Genomic DNA, 24,446 nt, shown 5'->3' with positions numbered 1-24,446 from the left:
ATCCCGGGTCTCCAGGATCGCGCCCTGGGCCAAAGGCAGGCGCTAAACCGCTGCGCCACCCAGGGATCCCTCAAGTTGTTTTAAAAGCTAGAATTTTCAGGGGCACCTGGGTGGCTTGGTTAGTTGAGTGCCTTGATTTCGGCTCAGGTCATGATCTCAGGGTCAGAGATCAAGGCCTGTGTTGGGCTCTGTGCTCAGAGTGGAGTCCCCTTGGGATTCTCTCTCTCTCTCTGTCCCCCTACCCCACACCATTCTATACTCTCTCTAAATAAATTAATTCTTAAAAGAAAAAAAGCTAGAAATTTCAGTGAAATGTGTAAGGGACATGTACAGAGTATAAAAAAGGTATCACTGGGAAAAAAAAAAACCCAAATGACTTAAGTTAAAAGAGAACACTAGATCTGATTCTGAGAAAAAAAAGAAAAAGTAAGTATTTCCAAACAGGCATTTAGTAAAGGTTTAATAATGCTTATTTGGTTTATTTTTAAATCTTGTAATTGAAGGACATGCTAGACTGAAGTTTATCTATGCTGCCACAGAAGAAATAGTGTATTTGGTACAATGCACAGTGTAAATAATACTATAAGGGAAATTACTTGAGATTAAATGAAATAAAAATATTTATGAACTTTTAAGTATTCAAATACTTTTAGAAGCCCTGTTTGTATACTGTATCTTTTGTTGTGGCTTTAGAACTCTCTAAAAGGTCTGGTTGTAGTCTCTAGAGTGAAAAAGAACATTTAATAAACTATTCTGCAATTCATTTGAATAATAGATTTGTTTTCATTAACTAATCCAAATTTTTAAGATTTTTATTTTATTTATTCATGAGAGACACAGGCAGAAGGAGAATTAGGCTCCCCATAGGGAGCCCGATGCAGAACTTGATCCCAGGACCCTGGGATCACGACCTGAGCCAAAGGCAGATGCTCAACCACTGAGGCACCCAGGTGTCCCCTAACCTGAGCATTTTATATAACTGAAATTACTCCTCATTTCTCTATGCATATGGTACAAATTGCAAAAAAAAAAAATCAGAGGCTTGTAAATAGCTACAGATTTGAGAGGTTACAGAGCTATATGTATGTGGCAAGTAGAAAAAGACACTGCTTTCATTTTGGTTCAATTCATTTGTTCAACACATGCCTATTAGGAGCAGCTACATGCAGGCAAGCACTGTGCTAAGCACTGGCATCACAACAATACATAGGACATTAGCAAGTCTCTGTCCTCAGAATGACAGTCCACTAGAAGAGACAGATAATAAAGAAATTTTGCATTTGTATGTCTTGTTTGCATTTCTCCAAGCAGAACTGCCCATAAAAACATTATGAGCTTTTAAAATTTTCATTTTTAATTCCCAGGTAAATTTAAATGAAGTAAAGTTTGCAAGAAATAGGCCACTGAAATATTTAGCAAGGGATACTCACAATTATGTTGTAAACAAGAAATATTCTTCATACACATGAAAACCTCACAATACCCTGTGTAGGTCAATGAGGCTACTAAGTGCTGACTAGAAAAAATGTAGGACAAATAAAATATGAGTACCTACCAGAGGGCACAGTATCCAAAACTTCAACATCTTCACCTTTTTCATTCCCTTCTGACTTTTCAGATTGCACATCCAAAGACAACATCAAACTTGGGTTTGGAGCAAAGATGGCTGATGTAACAACTGCATTGTGTGCTGGGGAAAAAGAATTTACTTCAGGATAACAAATAAATTTGATTCTAAACATCAAGACAAGAAGCATCATATGCAAAAAATACAGTAGTGTGTGTTATATGCTAATATCCTTTAAAATTAATACATAACTATTTAAAATCCAAAAATATATTCTAAAAAAATATTACATATAGGCATACCTGAGAGACACTGCACATTTTGTTCCAGATCATTGTAAAAAAGTGAATATTGCAATAAAGTCAAATGAATTTGTTTCCCAGTGCATATATAAAAAATCTGTCTATACTGTACTGAAGTCAATTAATGTGCACTAGAATTAGGTCTACAAAGACAATGTACACACCTTAATTAAAAGAAGGTATGCCTGTACAAGTTCTGAGATTTCATGACTTCCCAAATTTTAGACAAGTTTTTCCTTGGTATAGAAAATTCAAACAAAGCCAAATACAAAGCAAAAGTGGTTATAACTGCCAAATTGTCTCTGAAATAATACCTGTACAAATTTACTTGCAATACATCTCCACTTTAACTTTATTCACTTAGGAAACACACAGACGAAGGCATTTACTTACCTTTAATACCTTCCCAAAAATCGTTACGGTCTCTCCTGACTGAAGTAAACTTGCTGAGGTCATGGTAAGTACTCCAGATATAAACATATTTATCTTCTGAGCCACTAACGAGGTAACTAAAATCATGGCTAAATTTGGGAAAGAAAGAAAAAATCAGTTTTTTTTTAGGTTTTCCTCTATCACTGATTCCTACTTTAAAATACCTAAGCCAACACCCAAGAGAGCTTGTTGAAATCTAGACTCCTAATCTTACTCCAGAGGTTCTGAACATGCAGGTTTGACATAGAGGCCAGAGGCACAAGGATGCTCATTAAAGCTCTAGATAACTGTGCTAGTTAACCCACATTGAGAGAAATACCTACTTAACAAGATGAAAGAGAGAAGCAGGACACTTCACCAATTAAATTTCTCGGTAATTACTGGGTAATTCAAGAAGAAAGGAGAACTGTTAAGAAAAGGGCTGAAAGAGGGCTATAAGAAGAGGCAGTTATTTCAGGAGAGCCTCCAGACCCCAAATTAAGAGTTCAAATAATAATGTTCTGTAAAGGTGTAAATATAGGACATTGTAACTTTAGGGTGTTAAAAGGCTTTATTAGCTTCAGTAACTAAAAGGATAAAGACCATGGGTGGGTGGCAGGTAAATTTCCTCTTAGAAAGCTTACATAAAAGTACAAAAGCACAAACTCTGGAGCCGGGAGTGAGTCTTCTAATCCTAGCTCTGCAACACCTAGTGACTTTAGACAAATTACTTAATTTTCTGAGTCTTGGTTTCTTTGTCTGCAGAAAAGGGGCAATTCCAACTCCATCTACTAAATAGGTGGATAAGGTGAGTACTGCATGATAATAACATGAGATCAGTTGTAAAAGTGCAAAGAAACTAGAAACACCATATAAACATAAGGCATAGATCAAAGAAAATATGGGAGTAGATGAGAAATATTCTGATCTCTTGAGAATTTCTCATAGTCAATTTACCTGAAACTTGCTTTGATCTGGCTGCTGCTGTTGACATAACCCTTATACTTCATGGAGAGTGACAAATCTCTAAGATCATATAGTCTGATTCTGGAGTCATTTGAGGTTACCAGTATCTAAACATAAATCAAAGGAAAAGTTAAAAACACCACCTTTTACTCTAAGTTGTTTTTTTTTTAAGATTTTATTTATTTATTCATGACACACACACACACACACACACACACACACACACACACACACACACACACAGAGAGAGGCAGAGACATAGGCAGAGGGAGAAGCAGGCTCCATGCAGGGGAGCCCAACGTGGGACTTGATCCCAGGACTCCAGGATCACAACCTGGTGTGAAGGCAGGCGCTAAACTGCTGAGCCACCCCTTTTACTCTAAGTTAACGTATAATGAAGAAGTGTATTACATATACATATACAGAGAGAATATACCTCAAAACTAAAAAAGATTGTATTCCACATGAAAGAAAATATAAGCCAAGACAGTAGGAACTTTCAGGAGTCTATTATATATTATATATAGTGTGAAAAGAAATGGTTCTGAATACTGAGTACCTTATTTTCTCCAGGTAAAGGTTCAATACCAGTAATTTTTCTTCCAACTTTGTTGCGTCCTCTGGTAGATCGGACATGTATTTGTGTGTGGTATTTCAGATGCTAAAATGAAATCACAAATTTAAAATATGAGAATTAGAAGGAATCTCAAAGATCATCTGATCCAGCTTGCAGACAGGCATGGTATTACTTGCCCCAATTTATAATGCCCAGAGAGGATACACCACCTTACACAAAACTGCTAAGTATTCCATTATGTAATTTACAGAAGATAATCATTTACCTCTGTATCATAGAAAATACATCTGCCATCATATGTCCCAATCACTGCGTATTTGCCATTCTGACAGAAATTTGCAGCTGTGATCAATTTTGTTTGACCGTCTACTTCATTCCATAAAGCAACTTTTTTGTCAGGTATGTTCCAAAGGCGGAGCTTTCCATCCAATGACCCACTTAGAAAATACCTGTCATCCTAAAGGTGTTGCAAAATAGAAAACTCTCATTTTACCAGATCAAGAAAAATTCATTAGGAAATCAAAACATAAACATATTAGAAATAATGTTTAAAATATGTAGATTCCATTTATAAAATATTATTCTTCAAGCATTATTTTTTTAAGATTTTATTTTTAAGTACTCTCTACATCCAATGTGGGGCCTGAACTCACAACCCCAAGATCAAGAGTCACATGCTCCGAATGAGCCAGCTGGGTGCCTTCAAGCAAGCGTTATTAACTAAAAATAACAATTATAAACTTCAGTATTCACTTTGGAGAAATGAATTTCTGATTACTTTATCATAACCTTAAACTGTTTTTTCCAACGTACGGATGTTAATGGATATGTATTGGGAGCATATATTGTGTAGAATGGTTCAAGAAGTTTGAGGAATTCTGGGTTACAGAAAGTTAAAGACGATTCTCAGTTAACATGCATTCTCAATCTCCAAAAGAGGAATAAACTAGGTAGTGTTTTCCAACTTACATAAGCAGGGACCATTTTGGGGGAAGTGGGTGTTGTGGTTGAGCGAAGTTAGGCAGGAACACCTAGCAGGGCTAGCACCTTCAAGGAACATGCTTTGGGAAAAACTATCCTATAATGATATGTTTGTCCATATCCTCCTCTGGGATACATGTAATGCTTGGGTAAAAGAGTAACACCGGTTAGCCCACAGAACCAGTTATTTTGTGGGAACTTTGGCACCAGGACAGCAAGAAATCACTTCAGTATTCATATTCTCAATCTCAAAGCAGGGGTTCTTGACAGATGGCAAAGCTGGCCCCACAGGGGACATCTAGCAATGTCTGGAGACATTTTTGATGGTCTCAACTGGGGGTGGGGAGTTATTGGCATCTAGTGGGTAGAGGCCAGGAATGCTGTTAAACATTTTGCAACGTACAGGATAGACTTTAATCCTTTTACAACAAAGAATTATCCAGCTCAAGGGACGCCTGGGTGGCTCAGCAGTTGAGTGTCTGCCTTTGGCTCAGGCATGATCCCAGAGTTCCGGGATTGAGTCCCGCATTGGGCTCTTGCAGGGAGCCTGCTTCTCCTCCCTCTTCTGTGTCTCTGCCTCTCTGTGTCTCTCATGAATCAATAAATAAAATCTTAAACAAAAAAGACAAAAGAAAAAAAAAGAATTATCCAGCTCAAAATGGCAACAGTGCCAAGGGTGAAAAACTCTGCTATAAACTAAACCAGGCCTACCACTAAGCTGGTCTAATTTTTTAGAAAATATTTTTAGTTTATTTATTTATGAGAGGCACACACGCGCGTGCGCGCACACACACACACAGATCGAGAGAGAGAGAGAGAGAGAGAGAGAGAGAGAGAGAGAGAGGCAGGCAGAGACACAGGCAGAGGGAGAAGCAGGCTCCATGCAGGGAGCCCGATGTGGGATTCGATCTGGGGCCTCCAGGATCAGGCCCTGGGCCAAAAGCAGGCACTAAACCACTGAGCCACCCAGGGATCCCCTGATTATGCATTTTTAATTTACCAAAGTTCTTAACCAAAGTCTTCTAAGGTTCAAAATTATTATGGTCTTACACTATAAGCCTGCCCAGGAAGGGAAATTATATTGAGGGGGGAAAAAAGTTCATTCTTCTCTCTTTATCTGGGGAAAAAAGAGAAAGAAATGTAACTAAAATGTTCCATTAATATGGCAAAGGTTCTTAAACATAGAGCGAAGAGGACATGAATAGAAATAGGATTTATACATTAACATAGGGGAGGGTAAGTCAGGTCAACTCCAATCCTCCACTCATTTAAATCTAGCTAGTGGAGCAGCACCAGCATGGGACTTCCCTTGTGCTTATAGTTGCAGAGTGAAAATTAATTTAGCCTTACTCATTTGGTGGCTCTATCCTACAAGGATATAAGATAGGTCAGCAATTCCATGATGAATTTTCCTCCTTTAGTTGAAATCATACGAAATACTTCCTTTTCAGAGGAAAGAAACTGAGAGATTTTCTACATTGAAAATGAATTAAGATGGCTGGCGCATTTGGAAAAGCATGTGACTCTTGATCTCAGGGTTGTGAGTTTGAACCCCGCACTGGGTGCAGAGCTCACTAAAACAAAACAAACGAAACAAAAAACCCACAATACCCCAAACCAAACCAAAATCCCAAAACCAAAAAACAAAATATTTTTAGATGTTAAATGGGAATTCAGTATACCTTGTAATGAATTTTGGTCTTTGCCTCTTTCAGCCTTTTCTTTTTTGTCTCTTCCCACTCCACACCTCCCACTATTCTTGCCTATTTGCTTCCCTATATTTAATTAATCTACCTGCTATCTCCTTTTCTTCCTCCATCTCCAGTCTCTCTTGTCTTTAACAGGATACGTTATTTTATTTATACTCTGCATGTCTTATTAAAGATCTGGGACGGCTTTTCATTCTTACAGTTAGACCATAACATTTCCAGTTTTTCTAATACAGATTAGCAAAATATTTCCTTTCTCATTTTTTTAAAGTAGGCTTACACGCTAGCCCAATGTGGGACTTAAACACATAACTTGGAGATCAAGACCTGAATTGAGATCATGAGTCAGATGCTTAAGGGGTGCCAGAGTGGCTTAGTTGGTTGAGCATCCGACTCTTGATTTTGACTCAGGTCACAACCTCAGGGTTGTGAGACTGAGCTGCATGTTGTTACAGAGCTCTGCACTCAGCGGGAAGTCTGCTGGAGATTCTCTCCCTCTGCCCCTCCCTCTCACGTTTGTGTTCTCGCTCTCTCAAAAATAAATCAATCAATCTTAAAAAAAAAAAAGAAGAGGGGCACCTGGGTGGCTTGGTCAGTTAAACATCCAACTCTTGATCTCAGCTCAGGTCTTAATCTCAGGGTCATGAGTTCAAGCCCCGCACTGGGCTCCATGATGGGTGTGGAGCCTACTTTAAAATAAATAGGGGGGCCTGGGTGGCTTGGTGAGTTAGGCGTCTGCTTTTGGCTCGGGTCATAATCCCAGGGTCCTGGCACAGCCTCACTTTGAGCTCCCTGCTCCATGGGGAGCCTGCTTCTCCCTTTCCCTCTGCCTGCTACTCCCCCTGCTTGTGCTTGTATGCTGTCAAGTGAATAAATAAAATCTTTTAATAAATAAATAAAACAAAATGAAACACTAAATTAAGTTGTTCTTAACTATGTGGCTGTTAATAACTTTTTTTCTGTAGTCCAAAAGCCCTCAGGGACACCAGGTTCCCTTGCCTTCTTTTGGTCTAATAAATACATAAACAATTACTTACTCTTGGATGGAAAGCTATGGCAGTGACAAAATCTATATGTTGAAAACAGCAAAGGCATTCTCTTCTGGAAATGTGCCATAACCTGACCGTTTTATCCATCGAAGAAGAAAGCAGGAAGTAGTTCTATCAAGAAATTGACATTGATCATTTTATCACCCTATGAAAAAACACTACTTGTACAATTAAAGGCTTTTATTTTCAGTCCTATGTATTTCAATAGTTTTGTTATTATACTTAGCATAAGAACAAGATTATCCAATTCACTTGGAAGATCCCATTTTTTCCCAGTTACATACCATATTCCTTCAATTCTAAGACTTTTTTATATTACCTGTTCTGAAATTAGGAAAATCTTACCATCTATGTCAAAAGAAATCTGCTAGGCAACGAGAGGACTAAGGTGTGCCTTAGTTGTTATAGTCTGCATGAGGCTATGAGTATAAGGCATCCATTCATTTGACTGTCACTTCAGTTCAGTTATTTTGACACTGGCAACACTAATGAATTTTAACTCACACAAATTCCCTAAGTGACACTTAAAATGCCTTCAAAAAGATTACCCTATAATGCAGCAGGGAAATGAAAAGTTATTGTGCACCTGTCATACCCTAGGCAAGAAAATGAGAGAAAAGAAATTGTCAAACATCTCGGAATAAATCACAGAATTTTCAAAGCTATAAGAGGGTAGTGTAACTGCTTTAGGCACTATGATGGCTCAACCCAGGAACCAAACATATATCTGTCAAAAGCTTCCAGCTGGCAGAAGTTCATTAACTTTTCAGCATAATCTATTTAAGGAGAGAACTATGAGTTATAATGAATGAGAAAACACAAATGAGACCCTAGTGTTCTTTGGTATGTCTAAAGGTGCTAAACAAATCAAAGCAATGATGACATTTATTGAGTACTTGCAATGTGCTAAAAGTTGTTCTCAACACTATGCTATGAGGTTGGTTACATTATTATCCCCCTTTACAAATGAGGACACTGAGGGACAGAGATATTAAATAATTGTCTAAGACTACACAGCTCATCAGTGGCAGAGTGGAATTCAAACTTAGGTAGTCTGCCCTTCGGGCCAGGCTCTAACCACTACACTCTTCTGCAGAGTGCTTAAGTAGAACATGTTTTAAAAAAAGCACTAAGATGCTTAGTCATTTGCTAAAAGTAATAAAGAATCTTTAACATTTGAATGTAAAAAGACTTAAGTGCAAATATTGATTTGGATACATTGCTGCACTAATAAATATGTGCTATTTGGGGCTAGTTTTAAAAGTGTATGCATTATGTGGTATACCTGTTTTATTTATTTTTTTAAAGATTTACTTATTTGAGAGGATGTGGGCATGTGTGCATGGTGGGAGGAGCAAAGGCAGAGAGTGAGAATCCTCAAGCAGACTCCTCACTGAGCGAGGAGCCCAACGCAGGGCTCAATCCCAGGACCTTAAGGTCATGATCTGAGCTGAAATTGAGAGTCTGACATTTAACAGACTGAGCCACACAAGCGCCCCTGTTTTTTAAACAGATAGCGTAACATACAAAATTAAAAAATAGAACTTTAGGGATGTCTGGGTGGCTCAGTGGTTGAGCGTCTGTCTGCCTTTGACTCAGGGTGTGATCCTGGAGTTCTGGGATCAAGTCCCACATTGGGTTCCCTGTAAGGATCCTGCTTCTCCTTCTGCCTGTGTCTCTGCCTCTCTCTGTGTGTCTCTCATGAATCAATAAATAAAATCTTTAAAAAAACCCAGAATTTTGATAAAAATGTTACTCAGACATCAAAAAGAATGACATCTTACCATTTGTAATGACATGGATGGAACTAGAGGGTATTATGCTAAGTGACAATAAATCAGAGAAAGACAACTATGATATGATCTCACTCATATGTGGAACTTAAAAAACAAAACAGATGAACATAGAGGAAGAGAAGGAAAAATAAAATGAGGTGAAATTAGAGAGGGAGACAAACCATAAGAGACTCTTTAGGAAACAAAGTGAAGGTTTGCTAGAGGGGAAATGGGGTAACTGGGAGATGGGCATTAAGGAGGGCACTTAATGTGATGAGCACTGGGTGTTATATGCAACTGATAAATCACTAAACTCTATCTCTGAAACTAATATAACACTATTCATTAATTGATTTTAAATTAAAAAAATAAAGATGGTTTCTACATAGAAAAAAAAGAACTTTGAAAGACTTATAACTTTTGAAACATCTAATAACAATTATTTTTATTTTCAAGTTCCACTCAATTCCAGAAATGTTCTGAAGAATATGTACAGTTTTCTATTTTCAGTTCATTAATAAAACTGTATAAAACCCAAATCTATGTATATCAACAATATTCAGATAAAAAATAAAAATAAAAACCCCCAAATCTATGGTCTGCTCCCCATTAAACTCATTTTATTCAATTCTTGCAATACTCTATTGCTTTAAGCATATGAAAGAAATATGAAAACATCCCTAAAAGTGAAGATACTGAAGACTTATTAAGATTTGTTCCGTTATGCTAAGAAGATTCTGTTCAATAAATACTTATTGAATAAATGAAATTAAATAATTTTCTTGAACCAAGCAGTATCTTCAGAGTCAAAGAAATTAGATTTAAACCTAAGTTCCACCCATAACTAGTTTTGTGATCTTGGATAGGTCAGAGACCTAGTCTCCTTATCTACATATGAAATATTGTCTACCTCTCAAGTCACTTTAAGAATTAACAAGGTAGGGCGCCTGGGGTGCTCAGTCCCTTAATTGTAGGACTCTTAGTTTTAGCTCAGGTCATGATCTCAGGGTCCAGATCTGGAGATCAAGCCCAGTGGTATCGTTGGGCTCTGCACTCAGCAGGGAGTTGTTTCCCTCCCCCTCTCTCCCTTTGCCCTTTCCCCTGCTCATGTATTCTCTTTCTCTCCTTCTCTTAAATAAATAAATAAATAAATAAATAAATAAATAAATAAATAAATAAAATTTTAAAAAAAGAATTAACAAGGTAATTCTCATTACCTGGCACAAAGTAAGTCTTCAATAGATAGAAAAATCACTATAAATACTGATTATGCTAGATACTGAAGAGAAACAAAAGTAAAATAAAATCTGGTCCCTACTTTGGGCCTTAGAATCTTGTTGCAAATAATATCTAGACATGTACATAAGTAAACAGGTAAAAAAAGAAAGCAAAAGAAAGGAGCACAGAGACAGATAAAGGCCTTATGAACAAAACCAAGTTTCCTGGAGAAGAAATTCTGCCCTAAGACTCCAGTGTGACTCCTGTTGAATTTCTAGCCTGCCAGTCTGCCCTACAGATTTCAACTTGCCTGCACCCACAGTTGAGTGCTCCAATTCCTTAAAATAAATCTCCTTATGTATGTATGTTCTCTTGGTTGTATACTCTGGAGAACCCTGACTGATAAGTGGTCAATGGAGAGCTCATTTCTTCCAGTCAGGGTTACATCCCATAAAAAATATTGGGTTGTTTTCAGAAAGTAAAACGAGTGAAGGTTCCCAAATATGTGTGTACTTTGTACTTATCCCCAATGAGTATGATTATTAGATTCTGGAAACTTCAGATTTGTATCTTCTGACAACTCAGATTTCACACAGGGTGCGGGAGGAGTATAAAGATACAATTAGGGCTCAGTTTAAGACCAGACTACCAGGTAAGGTCTAAGTTTTTTCCAAGTTAGAAAAAGACATTATGACAGATGAGTTTTTTTAAAGCATCCAGAATACCTAAACAAGTATGACGGGAGCAGCAATTCATAAATGGAGTGATTCAAAGTTGGAGCTCAGGGAAAGCCTGACTTGCCTATATATACCAGTAGTAACTTTGTGGTACATGAGGTTCACTTGACACAGTGAAAATATATGTGCAACACTGATATCCCTCTGCTGGTATTTTGTTAACTCCGTTGACTTTTCTCAGTTTAAGGCTTTTACATTTTTAAAGCTTTTTTATTCATTTATTTATTTGAGAGAGAGAGAGAGCGAGCACATGCAGGGGGAGCAGGAGGCAGAGAGAGAGAGAGAGAGGGAGAAGCAGATGCTCTGCTGAGCAAGGAGTCCAATGTGGGGCTCGATCCCAGGACCCGGGGATCATGACCTGAATTGAAGGAAGACTTAACCAACTGAGTCACCCAGGAGCCCTAGTTTAAGGCTTTTAAATATTACTTCCCCCTCCAATTCTAAATATATTTTAGATCCTGATTACTGACAAGTGTTAATCACAAAGGAAATATAGGGTATTATGCAAGAATTCCAAACAATGCTTCATGCTTCAGACACCTTAAATAAAATGTAAAGTATCCCTTTAAGTTTTTGCAAAACTGCTAAGATACTTGTTCAGTGGTGGAACAGGCCCTCTACTTCTGAAATAATTTTGCTCTAAGGGAAAAAACCAAAGTGATAACTTATTAAAGAGTTACATATTGTTAAACTTAATGATTCAATAAATATAGATTAGCCAAAGCAGTCTTGCTTAGATCAGACTTCACCATTGTAGCTGCAGTCATATCCACTTTGCGAGGATAGTTACATTGCAAAATTACTTTATAAAGAAGAAAAAAGTACAAATATATAGACAGTTTGGGACAGAAGCTGTTAAGTAATATATACATTTTATTAGCCTAACTTGATGTTTCTCCTCTTTTTAACCGATTACTTTGTAGATAACTCCCATGAAATATATATAACCATTCAAAAACTTGACAGTGTGACAATCATAAAAAGAAAACACTTGTTTTTATCCTAAAGTCATAATTACATAGAATTAATACACTCTTCAAGTAAGAATTTCTTACTTTAGACCATGAAAGATCAAGAAGATCAGCGGTGTGTCCTTTATATTTGCAAAATGGCCGCTGCCGAAAAGGTGCATTTTTATCATCAGGATCTTCATCAGCTCCACTGCATACCTATTTAGATATAAAGACAAAGGTTAAAACTAGAAAAACAAAAGCTTCATACTCTTCCCACCCCATCCATTATCTCATCATTTTGTATGCTGCCTGACTGAAATCTTGATCTACCAGTAACAAACTCCCCTTTACGATGAATCTACTACTTATCACTCATCCATCTCCTTGTTCTAATAAAGCAGGATCATCCCTGAAGGCTGTGCTATCACAATCTCTCCCTCCTTAACAGAGCCCCTACTTTGTCCTTTTCTGAGCATCTGTTCCTTCCGGAGAGGTGGGAGCCAGCACCAGGGGATGAATCATGATCGGTCTTGAGCTCATTCCCTTTCCCAGTGATGATTGATTTAGGCATGGGCATGTGCTACAGTTTTTGTCAATTAGACATGAAGGAAAGTGGTGGGGGAGACAGAGGAAAGGCTTCCAGAAAGATTTACTCACTCTTAAAACGGGCATACTAAAGGGATGTTCTTCTTTCCTTCCTCTGAACATTGCTGTCTGTATGACACCTAAGACTGTAGTTGCCATCTAACTACCGTGAGGGAAACAAACCAAAGAACAACAGACAAAGAAGAGCAAAGCAGGAGGATGGCAGGACCCTGTGTCCCTGATGACACTACGGAGCTGCTGAATTAACCAACCCTGGAACCGCCTTACCTCCAGACTTGCTTCCTCATTGTTTAAGCCATTTTCAGTTGGATTTCTGTTATTTGAAGTCAAAAGCATCCTGACAGAGGTAGGTAGAAAATAATGCCATACATGTGTGCCATGCATTTAGTTTACAACATGCTTTTGTATTCATTATCTGAATGAATCCTAACAACTCTGTCAGGTAGGTATTAACATTATGAAGATGGAGATATTAAGAAAAAAACCCGAGGCTCAAAGAGATCAAAATAACATATTAAAGCTCACACAGCCACCTGTAAACAGCAGAACCAAAGCAGAAATACAACCATACGTCCAAAAATTGTCCCTCAAATGTTTTAGAGGATGTAGCATAGGCAAAAATACAGAGTTGTTAGCTAATAGGCCTTGCATATTTAGGTAGGATGATGAGGATGGGGGAAAAGTGTCTGGAGATATAGCAGGGGATTAGGGTAAAAAGGTACTTTGAGACCAGATCATAAAGAGCCTCACATTTGTGGCTTAAAAGTTCAGATATTCTAAGGCAGTGGAGAGCCAGGACAGGTTTCTGAAAAGAAAAAGATAACACGATGTGACCAGTGCTTTGGAAAGAGAAAGCTGGGCAGTAAGGTAAAAGATGGTAGGGAGAAAAGAATTGGAGGCAGGAAGAGCAGTCAGTAAGTGTAAAGAATGAGGAAGGCTTAAACTAGGCCAGTGGCCATAGGACAAATAAAAACTACTACTACTATTTGCCTAGAACTTTACAGTGTATAAAAACATCTTTATATCTACTGCAAAGGTAGAACAGCTACAAGAGATGCTGTGACCTTTTGCCAAGCACTCCTAATCCTAGAGGACTACAGCTTCATCCTCTAGTTGTGCTGTCAGCCTAGAGAGCACAGAAGAACACATAAAACTAAACAGGATTGCCCTACTGCATAAAATTCAACCTTTTGCTAAATAACCATTTACATTTCATTAATTCCTCAGCATCATTCCTCTAGCACTGATTCCAGATCTTATTTTTCTCTTCAAACATCCATGTTCTTCTCCTTGTACTCTACATTTTCTTTCAAAATACTTTAATACATCTTTTTGATTATAAATACATGACCAGTGTAGACAATTTAGAAAGCATTGGAAGCAGAAAAACTAAAATTAAAACATAATTTGCTAACATTTTGATTGCCTTCATCTTTCGTTTCTTAAAAAACATTAACTGAAATCATTGCACACATGATTCAGTATCTTCCTTTCCATTATACCATGAAAATTTTCAGTAATTCACTCTCTGAAAACATTTACTAGCTGCATATGGATGTGCCATAATTTAATCATTCTTTAACTCGTCATTTAGACATTGACAATTTTTTGTTAGAATAGCAATTCAATGAACATCCTGGAACATGCATCTTTATCCCTATTTTATTATTAAGAGTATTACAGTTAAAAGGTTTAAACCCAAGACTTTTCTACTATCTTCTGTTATTTGTTTTTAATAAAAGCAGGTATGTTTACTAAAGAAAATTTTAAAAGTACAGACAAGTATAAAGAATCAAATAAAAATGGCCTAAAATCTCATCATCTAGAGATGACTTCTACTAATAATTTAGTAATTTCTTTCCCCCCCCAAAGATCTTATTTTCAAGTGATCTCTACACCCAACATGGGGCTTGAACTCACAACCCTGAGATCAAGAGTCACATGTTCTACTGACTGAGCCAGCTAAGTGCCCCAACTTTAGTGTATTTCTTTGAAAAAAACCTTTTTTATAAGATTTTATTTATTTGACAGAGAGAGTGAGTGAGAGAGCACAAGCATAGGGAGTGGCAGAGGGAAAAAGAGAAGCAGACTCAGGGAGCCCAATGCGAGGCTCCATCCCAGGACCCTGAGATTATGACCTGAGCCGATGGCAGACGCTTAACTGACTGAGACACCCAGGCACCCTTCTTTGAAATTTTTTTTAACCTCACATTTTATTTTGAATATTTTTAATGTCATTAGTCTTTGAAAATAATCTAAGGACTCCATAGTATTCTACTTCAAGAATTATACCATAGTTTTTATTTTCCAACTGTTAAAAATTTAAATTGTTTAAATTTTAACTATTGTTAGAATACTAAGATGAAAATCCTTTTACCTACATCCTTGAGCCTGATTATTATTTTTTTTAAAAAAAGATTTATTTATTTGAGAGAAAAAGAGTGAGCATGAGTAGGGGGAGGGGCAGAAGGAGAAGCAGAGGCCTCGCTGAGCAGGAAGCCCTATGCAGGGTTGGATCCCAGGACCCTGGGATCACGACCCCAGCCAAAGGCAGACACTTAATTGACTAAGCCACTCAGGTACCCCCGATTATTTCTTCATAACAGATTTTTATAAAAAAGATTTTATTTATTCATGAGAGACAGAGAGAGAGAGAGAGAGAGAGAGAGAGAGAGAGAGAGGCAGAGACACAGGCAGAGGGAGAAGCAGGCTCCATGCAGGGAGCCCAACATGAGACTCGATCCCGGGTCTCCAGGATCACACCCTGGGCTGAAGGCAGCACTAAACCGCTGAGTCACCTGGGCTGCCCTCATGACAGATTTTTAAAGGTAGAATTATTAAAGGTAGACTCAACCAGTAAAATGTTATGTATTCTATCTATATGTATTCTCTGTAAGCAGATATCTACATCTGGAGAGATATTTATATCTCTAAATAAATATATATAAAACTTTATTATGGCCATTTCAAATATACATGAAGTAGAATAATGTAATAAATAGTAGAATGAACTCCATACATCCATCACCTGCTTTAATGATTATGAATATTTTACTCATCTTGTTTTATCAATCCTTGCACGTTTACATATTTGCTTATTTTTGCTGGAGCACTTAAAGCAAGATCTAAACACCAATGATTTTACCAGTAAATATTCTTTATGTATTTCTAACTAATAAGCCCTCTTTTAAATATAACTACCATGCCATTATTACACCTAAAAAATACCATTTGTATCATCTAATATCTAACCTATATTCAAATATCTGGTTATCTAAAAACGTCATTTTAAAGTTGGACTGCTATGAAAACTTGTAAGCCTTTTGATATTTATTAGCACTATTTACCAGTTATTGTGTTAATTACTTGAGATAAAATATATAAGACATTTCTTATCATTCTTATATTCTAATCTCAGTATTTAAAAGCTAGAATGAATCTTTTAAAATATGTTAGATTATATTATTCTGTGTTCAAATACCCTGGCACAGAGTAAGGGCTCATAAAATGTTAGCTGTCATTACATAAATTGATGTAGTACACTAAGTGCCTTTAACAGAAATATGAGCAAAATACCTTGGGGGCAGTGAGGGAACATATGAATAATATACACTGGATGCAGCAAGAAATGCTTCAGTGAGGACTCTTGAGTCTTAAACCAATTGGTAAGGCAAATGGGAACAGCATATGTAAATACATGCAATCAACAAAGAATCTGACATTTTTGTTGGGGTAAGAATGAATATCTGAGAAATGGCTCAGAACACAAGGTTTGTGAGGGGGAAGGGTGAAAAATAACAATGAGAGCTAAGGTCAGGCTGATCTCTGCAAGACTGAGCCACACTATCGAATCTGGACTTAAATCTATAGGGAAAAAAAGAGAACCCAAAGCAGTGCTTTAACAGGAAAGGAACTAAATCAGGTATGTTTTATAGGAAAGTAATTCTGTCAGCAATGAGGATGAAAGACTGGAATCTGGAAGAATAGCTATTATGATTCAAAGTAAGAGGTAAAGGCCCAGATTACAAACAGTGGAAATGAAAGGCCAGATTCCAAAGACATTTCTGAGATCCAGTTGGCAGGATCTGGTGAATGAGCAAACGTTGAAGGAGAGAAAAGTAAAAAGTGATCACAGTTTCTAACTCAGAAGATGGTATGGGTTTTAACTAACTGACATCAAATACATTATCAAAGGAGGGGTTATCCAAGGAAAATTATATATATTTTTTTAAAGATTTTATTTATTTATTCATGAGGAACTTACAGAGAGAAAGGCAGAGACACGGGCAGAGGGAGAAGCAGGTCCCACGCAGGGAGCCCAACTTGGGACTCGATCCTGGGGCTCCAGGATCATGCCCTGGGCCAAAGGCAGGCGCCAAACCACTGAGCCACCCAGGGATCCCCGGGAAAATGATATTTAATTCTGCTTTGGATATATATTATCATCACTGATGCCTGTTTTTCCCCATGCAGAGCTCCTTCACATAAACTGCCCATTGCATCTTTATATCTTCAGTGCCTAACGTAGTAGAAATGTAGTAATGTTGTTGACCAAACCAAATCTAAATCAATGCATATTTTTGAAAGATTTACTTATTTTAGAGACATATTTTTTAAAATTTATTTATTTTAGAGGGCATGCATGAGGTGAGGGTCAGGGGGAAAGTCTTCAAGTAGACTCCCCTGAGCATGGAGCCTGATCTCACCACCTATGAGATCATTACCTGAGCCAAAACCAAGAGTCAGACATTTAACCCACTGAGCCACCCAAGAGCTCCTGAATGCACTTTATTTTTTAAAGATTTATTTGAGAGAGAGAGAAAACACGTGTGTGTATGTGTGCAGGGTTGGGGGAAGGGCAGAGTGGCAGGGAGAGAGAATCTCAAGCAGACACCCCACTGAGAACAGGGCCTGATATGGGCCTTGAGCTCATGACCCTGAGATCATGACCTGAGTCGAAACCAAGAGCCCACACGTTTAACCTAAGCCACCCAGGTGCCCTTCAATGCATGTTTTTAAATAAAATGCTGCACATGTACACTTTCACAAAAATTACCTCTCACCTCCATATAGCTAACTCCTTTCATCTAAATTTTAGATTTTAATAATCTTGAAGGAGATTAGACTATGTCACCCCAAAATATTCCCTTCGCATAAAGATTATTTTGAACTGGAGGCAACTGAGAAGGAACAGACACAAGAAAAAGTCTCTGCCCTCCCTGCTTCTACTCGAAAGCAGAGCAAGAAATTCTTTGTGAGGGTGTCTCCCCTTCATCTCTTCCTTGCCAAGAAGGGGAAAGTACATCTTACCTCTGGAGATAGTTACTAAATAATCCTTATCCTCCATTAGTTTCCCCCAATATTTTTACCTGGTTACAATTTACTCCCTTAATTTGGGCTTTAGGCCCAACCCCTTCCCTTCTGGCCTGGTCACCTCTCCACAAACTTACCACCTTTGTTAAAATCATATATAAGCCCCTGGGTCTAACTGCTTCTTTAGGTATTCAGTATTTTTCTATGAAGGCCTCCATATACATATATAGTGAACTGTTTCTCCTGTGAATCTTTTTTTTTTATTTTTTTTTAATTTTTTTATTTATTTATGATAGTCACACACAGAGAGAGAGAGAGAGAGAGGCAGAGACACAGGCAGAGGGAGAAGCAGGCTCCATGCACCGGGAGCCCGATGTGGGATTCGATCCGGGGTCTCCAGGATCGCGCCCTGGGCCAAAGGCAGGCGCCAAACCGGTGCGCCACCCAGGGATCCCAATTTTTTTAAATTTTTATTTATTTATGATAGTCACACAGAGAGAGAGAGAGAGAGAGAGAGGCAGAGATACAGGCAGAGGGAGAAACAGGCTCCATGCACCGGAAGCCCGACATGGGATTTGATCCCGGGTCTCCAGGATCGCGCCCTGGGCCAAAGGCAGGCACTAAACCGCTGCGCCACCCAGGGATCCCTGAATCTGTCTTTTGTCAGGTTATTCGTGGATCCCAGCTGCAATCCTGGCTGTAGAACCTAAGAGAGTAGCAAATTTTTTCCCTCCTTACAATCTTCTCTCAAAAATTCAAAGCAGCAGTTAAATGCTGTAACACCCATAATAATGTTCCACTAATCAAGCACACCAAACATAGATTTAACCCAAGAAAAGCACCAATTCCTATATAAACAGCATAGTTACAACTTCTAGTTTCAAGCAGAAATTTTACAAATCTCTACCATACTGGAGCAAACTCAGCACATCCTCTTCCTTTCTTCCATACATTTACTGAGCTACTTTTGGAAATCAATAGGAATGGAGAGAGCATAATAGGCAGAATTCTAGGCTTGGCATGATCAATGAAGAGGTTAGGGATCTTGGGTGTGTCATTCTCTATGCCCAGCCATAGTATAGGTAATTCTAGGTACTCTATTTTACATGAATGCTAACAAGAGTGAGGATGTAGTCCAGAAGAGATAAGTATATCACTATCATGAGAAAAGAAAAAAAACACACACATCAGGAAAATAAATCAGTGAATACACTGTATATACTGCCCCTCACTGTAGCTAGTGCTATGATAAAAGATAATATCAGATATCATACTCCAAAGGCATATGAAATCGAGGCCTCTTCTAACCACCCCCTAACAAAATGACAGAAGTGAAAGAAACACCAATCTTTTCCTGAAAACAACAGATATAAACGATATTCAACTACTATGGGAAAAAAAAAAACCTCAACACTCCAGGGGGTCACTACTTTTTGTATCAAAGAATTACTATGCTCCTCATTTTAAAAGCCTGTATTTTGGGCACCTGGGTGGCACAGTTGGTTGAGTGACTGACTCTGGGTTTTGGCTCAGGTTGTGGTCTCAGGGTCGTGAGACTGAGCCCCCAGTCAGGCTCTGTGCTTGGCATGGAGTCTGCTTGAATTTCTTTCTTCTTCTCCCTCTGCCCCTCCCACACCACAGACTTGTGTACAATCTATCAAATAAATAAATCTTTTTAAAAAAGGCCTGTATTCAAACAAGCTTAGGAATTACTTAGGTTTTTTGGGGGGAGGGGGAAATGAGGTAAGGGTGGACAGATGTAGTTAAGAATATGGGGGTGCCTGGGTGGCTCAGCCAGTTAAGTATCTGTCTTCAGCTCAGGTCATGGTCCCAGGGTCCTGGGACTGAGACCCGCATTGGGGTCCCTGCTCAGCAGGGAGACTGTTTCTCCCTCTCCCTCTTCCTGCTACTCCCCCTGCTGTGCTCTCTCATGCTCTGTCAAATCAATCTTTTTTTTAATTAATTCATTTATTCATGAGAGACAGTGAGAGGCAGAGACATAGGCAAAGGGAGAAGCAGGCTCCCTGTAGGGAGCCTGATATGGGACTTGATCCTGGGACCTGGGACCATGCCTTGAGTCAAAGGCAGATGCTCAACCACTGAGCCACCCAGGTGTGTGTGTGTGTATGTATGTATGTATGTATGTAAGTATAAATAAATAAATCTTAAAAAAATCTGTCAGTAGGGGGGCTTTTGGGTGGCTTAGTCAGTTGAGATTCCAATGCTTGATTTCATCTCAATCAGGTCATGATCTCAGGGTGATGGGATTGAGACCTGCATAGGGCTCCAAGCTCAGCACAGACTCTGCTTGGTATATTCTCTCTCTCCCTCTGCTCCTCACCCCCCGTTGCAACTCACACGATCTCTCTAAAATAAATAATAAATGAAATCTTTAGAAATACATTAAAAAATCGGTTAGTAGGACTGTTGAAATAAGTATAATACAAGATGGTATAAATAGTTCCTGTTTTTAATAGTAGTCAATGCCTGTAAGATTTATGGTGAATTAAACTAATAAAAGCAAAACCTTCTCTCTAAAGCAAAGTGGTTAAATTTTTTACCACTACATTAGTCAGTGAAGGCCTTATAGAGGAAGTGAGCCTTAAAGAAAGGGCAAACTTTGAATAGAAAGAAGGGAGGTTACAGGCATCCAGATAAGGAGGACAGGAACAAAGGCACAGAAACAGGAATTCAAAACCGATTCAGGCCCACCACAGTCAGGCATGCGGTTAGGTTCCAAGGGCACTAAAATCCATAGTACAGATTTTTGCCTTAAATCAGCCCAGAGTCTAGTCAGTGAGAAAAATTGCCAAAGAACACACAGTAGTGATATCAGTGTCAAAGTATCTGTAACGTTTTGTTGGAACACAAATGAGGAACAATTTTGCCTGCCTGACTCAGGGAAAATAATGAGAGAAGATAAGATATTTGAATTGAATCTTTTTTTTTCCTTTTTGAACTGAATCTTGAAGGATGAATAGAGTTCTGCCCTGTGAGAAAAGGGGACAGGGAGGGCACTGTGAGCAAAGCAAACAGCAGACAAAGGCAATGAAAGTGAAATAATGGTTAGGGTACAGACAGACCTAAGTCTAGTGTGGTGAGCAGGGTGCACAGGCACCAGGGAATTAGAACTGAGTTAAAAAGGTAAGATGAGGGGGATCCCTGGGTGCCTGCCTTCGGCCCAGGGCGTGATCCTGGAGTCCCGGAATCGAGTCCCGCGTCGGGCTTCCTGTATGGAGCCTGCTTCTCCCTCTGCCTGTGTCTCTGCCTCTCTCTCTTTCTCTGTGTCTCTCATGACTAAATAAATCTTAAAAAAAAAAAAAGGTAAGATGACAGGGTGCCTGGGTGGCTCAGCTGGTTGGGCCTCTACCTTCATTTCAGACCATGATCCTGGGGTCCTGGGAAAGAGCCCCACATCAGGCTCCCTGCTCAGCGGGGAGTCTGCTTCTTCTTCTGCCCCTCCTCCAGCTCATGTTTGCACTCTCTAATAGAGAAAGTCTTTTTAAAAATTTGCATTTACTATCATAAAATATACATACACACACAAACACACACACACATATAAAGGTAAAATGAGGCAATATCAGGAAGGGCCTTATTCTGTAGGTGACAAGAAGCCATCAAAAAATTTTAAACCACAAAATGGCATCAGATCTGGATTTTGGGAAAAAAGCTAATGGTAGTATAGAAAATGAATTGGGTAGAGACCAGAGACAGAAAAAGCAATTAGGAGGCTATAGCAAACATCTCAATCAACATTGAGGGCTGAGATATGTGAGTGACAATGGAGAATGAGGGGACAGATTCCATGGGGATTTGTAGGCAGAGTAGATAGAAATGTATAACTAATTTGATATGTGGGTAAGGAAAAAAGTAAGTATTTTCTGATGGAGTTAAAAAAGTAAGGAAAAAAAGGTAATGGAGTATTTTCTGATGGAGTTAGAAATGTAACTTATGGATAATGATGCCATTAAAGAAGGCTCAAAAGAGAGAAGCAGGGCTGTGGGTAGGTAATATAAATATTTACATGAGTGACCATTAATATCTAAGCCAGTTACTGAAGCCAGCCAGCTGGGGATAATCCTAGGCTACTCACCAACAACCCCAGCTAGTCCATCACCAAGTGCCAGAGATCCTACATCTTCTACATCTCTCAAATTAGCTCACCGTTATAGTTTCTAGACCCACTGTTTCATAAAGTATTTGTTTCTCTCCTGGGTTAATAACCTTTTAAATGGTCTCTCTCTCTGTAGCCTGGACCCCATCTAATTGATGCTTTACAGGGTTTACCAGAATGCTCTTCCTGAAACAAAAATCTGAACGTTTTAACTAAGCTCCTGACTGAAACCTCTCAGGACCTCTCCCCTCCTCCCCCCGACCCGTAGCTTCCAGGACGACCCATAGCTTGCAGGACAAAGTCCAAATATCTTGGTTTAACACAAAGGGCCATTTAAAATCCTAATCCTGCCTTCCTCTCCTCCAACTCTTAACACATGCCTGCTCTACTCTAGCAACACGGGACTTCGGGTAGCACCATTAACATGCCATCCTGTTTCAGCCTCCAGGCTTTTCCACTGGCTGTTCACTGTGATGCTTTCCTTTCTTCCTTCTCTCACACACTTAACTCCTGGCTCACAAACAAAGCCTCCAGGAAGATTTTCCCTCATGCTCTGATTTGTAAAGATAACTCCTATACTTGGGTAGTACCTTCTATAGAATATTACCATCTAATACTAGAATTGTGAATGTATCTATTTCATGAGTCAGCATAGTCTCTGAGGGCAAAGACTATGTCTCATTTGACTGCGGAATCTAGCAGTATCTGGCACACGTAACAAGCACTCAAAAAATATTTGCTGAGGGAATTCAATTTTAGACCTATTAATTGATGTGCTTGGTGAATACACTGACAGAGAGATTCTATAAATACTGCTACATGAAAAGGGTAGCATGCCCAATAATATCTTATTGTTTAAAACCCATAAAACTATTCAATGGAAACAAGAATTATGAAGGTAGAGCCAATTCACTTGAGGCAACAAATGAATATGTCAAATAAGGATGGGCAAGGATACAACCCTGAAAAACAACACCATTTAAGTGGAAGAAAGAGACAGCAAGGGTGTAGGAAGAGAACAAGGAATAACAGAACCATAGAAAGCTGAGAGGAATATGTCAAATACTATAGAGACAATGAAATTTCAGGTAAATACTGTTGAGCAGGTGAACATTTTAGGTTCTTTGTTTACATCACCCTTGTCTAGATCAATACACAAGGAGCACAGGGAACAGCTTAGAAAAATATTCTCCATTTTGCTTTTTAGGTTTAACATTGGTTATTTTTAACCTTCCAGCTATCAGATCAAATGAAAATCATTAAGATATTTTAAACTACCTGAAACTGTCATAAAATATTTATTAAACCAATAAGAAAAATTAAAATATTTCAATATCTTTTTTCTTTTCTTAATCACCCCTTATTCAGTATCCAATGTTTTTTTAAATTGTAACATGGATTTGAGGGGAGGGGATTTTGTTTAATTCAAATTTGCATTACTAGTTTAGTAGCTGGAATAGTATCATCCACTGTATGACAGCTTTTAAATACCACAATTTTTCATTTACCAATTCTAAAAGAAGAAACTCTTGTTTCTAATGTATCTTAATTTACTGCTTTCATGTAACTATAATTGCTGCTAGACAATAAGGTACTTCATGGTAAACAAATCAAATTATAGCACTTAACAATAGTAATCAGAAAATACTGAACATACCCCTGTATCTGTATCAGACTTTGATGAATTCAGACTTTCCTGAGAAGGGGATGGGGACACACGTCCTAAAAACAATATAATAATTATAAAAACGTATGTAAACACACTTACACAAAACATCAATCAGAAATAATGATACAGCAACACCTAATTAATAGTCATATAATGTAACATTCTGAAAAAACACATTTTCTAAATAAGTGAAGCATTAATTCTTTGGCCATCAAAATATTGGTTATCATTTTTATCATAACATCTTTATAACTGTATCACCAATGTAATAAAATATTTTAAAATCCTCATTATTCATAGTGAATACAAACAAGATGAACAATAAAGGCACAAAGGGCCTGGGGTGGTGTAAGTTTCAATGGCCACTAAAAACGTCTTTCTGCTCCAGGCAGGGCAATAAAAGAAATGTAAACATAGTTTAACTTTTTGCGAACCCATTATCATCTTAAATTATGTACAACACAATGCAAGCTATACCCACAGGACCACTAAAGTA

General features: G+C 38.3%; 1 protein-coding gene across 1 annotated transcript in view; it reads right to left on the bottom strand.

The window, feature by feature from the left end:
- The window catches only part of WDR44 (WD repeat domain 44), an 81,800-nt gene that overhangs the window by 3,041 nt on the left and 54,313 nt on the right, over window positions 1-24,446 (bottom strand). Inside the window, exons 12-19 of the mRNA XM_055338824.1 lie at window positions 23,939-24,003; window positions 12,348-12,461; window positions 7,551-7,673; window positions 4,089-4,280; window positions 3,806-3,907; window positions 3,238-3,353; window positions 2,263-2,390; window positions 1,556-1,690 (exon numbers count right to left, since the gene is read on the bottom strand). Of these exons, the coding sequence (XP_055194799.1) occupies window positions 1,556-1,690; window positions 2,263-2,390; window positions 3,238-3,353; window positions 3,806-3,907; window positions 4,089-4,280; window positions 7,551-7,673; window positions 12,348-12,461; window positions 23,939-24,003 (975 nt within the window). The remainder of the gene's footprint in view (window positions 1-1,555; window positions 1,691-2,262; window positions 2,391-3,237; window positions 3,354-3,805; window positions 3,908-4,088; window positions 4,281-7,550; window positions 7,674-12,347; window positions 12,462-23,938; window positions 24,004-24,446) is intronic.

The sequence above is a fragment of the Nyctereutes procyonoides genome, unplaced genomic scaffold (assembly GCF_905146905.1).
Source record: "Nyctereutes procyonoides isolate TBG_1078 unplaced genomic scaffold, NYPRO_anot_genome, whole genome shotgun sequence".
NCBI lineage: Eukaryota > Metazoa > Chordata > Mammalia > Carnivora > Canidae > Nyctereutes > Nyctereutes procyonoides.
The sequence above is the reverse complement of the archived record's forward strand: the minus strand, read 5'-3'. Positions and strand labels throughout refer to the sequence as shown.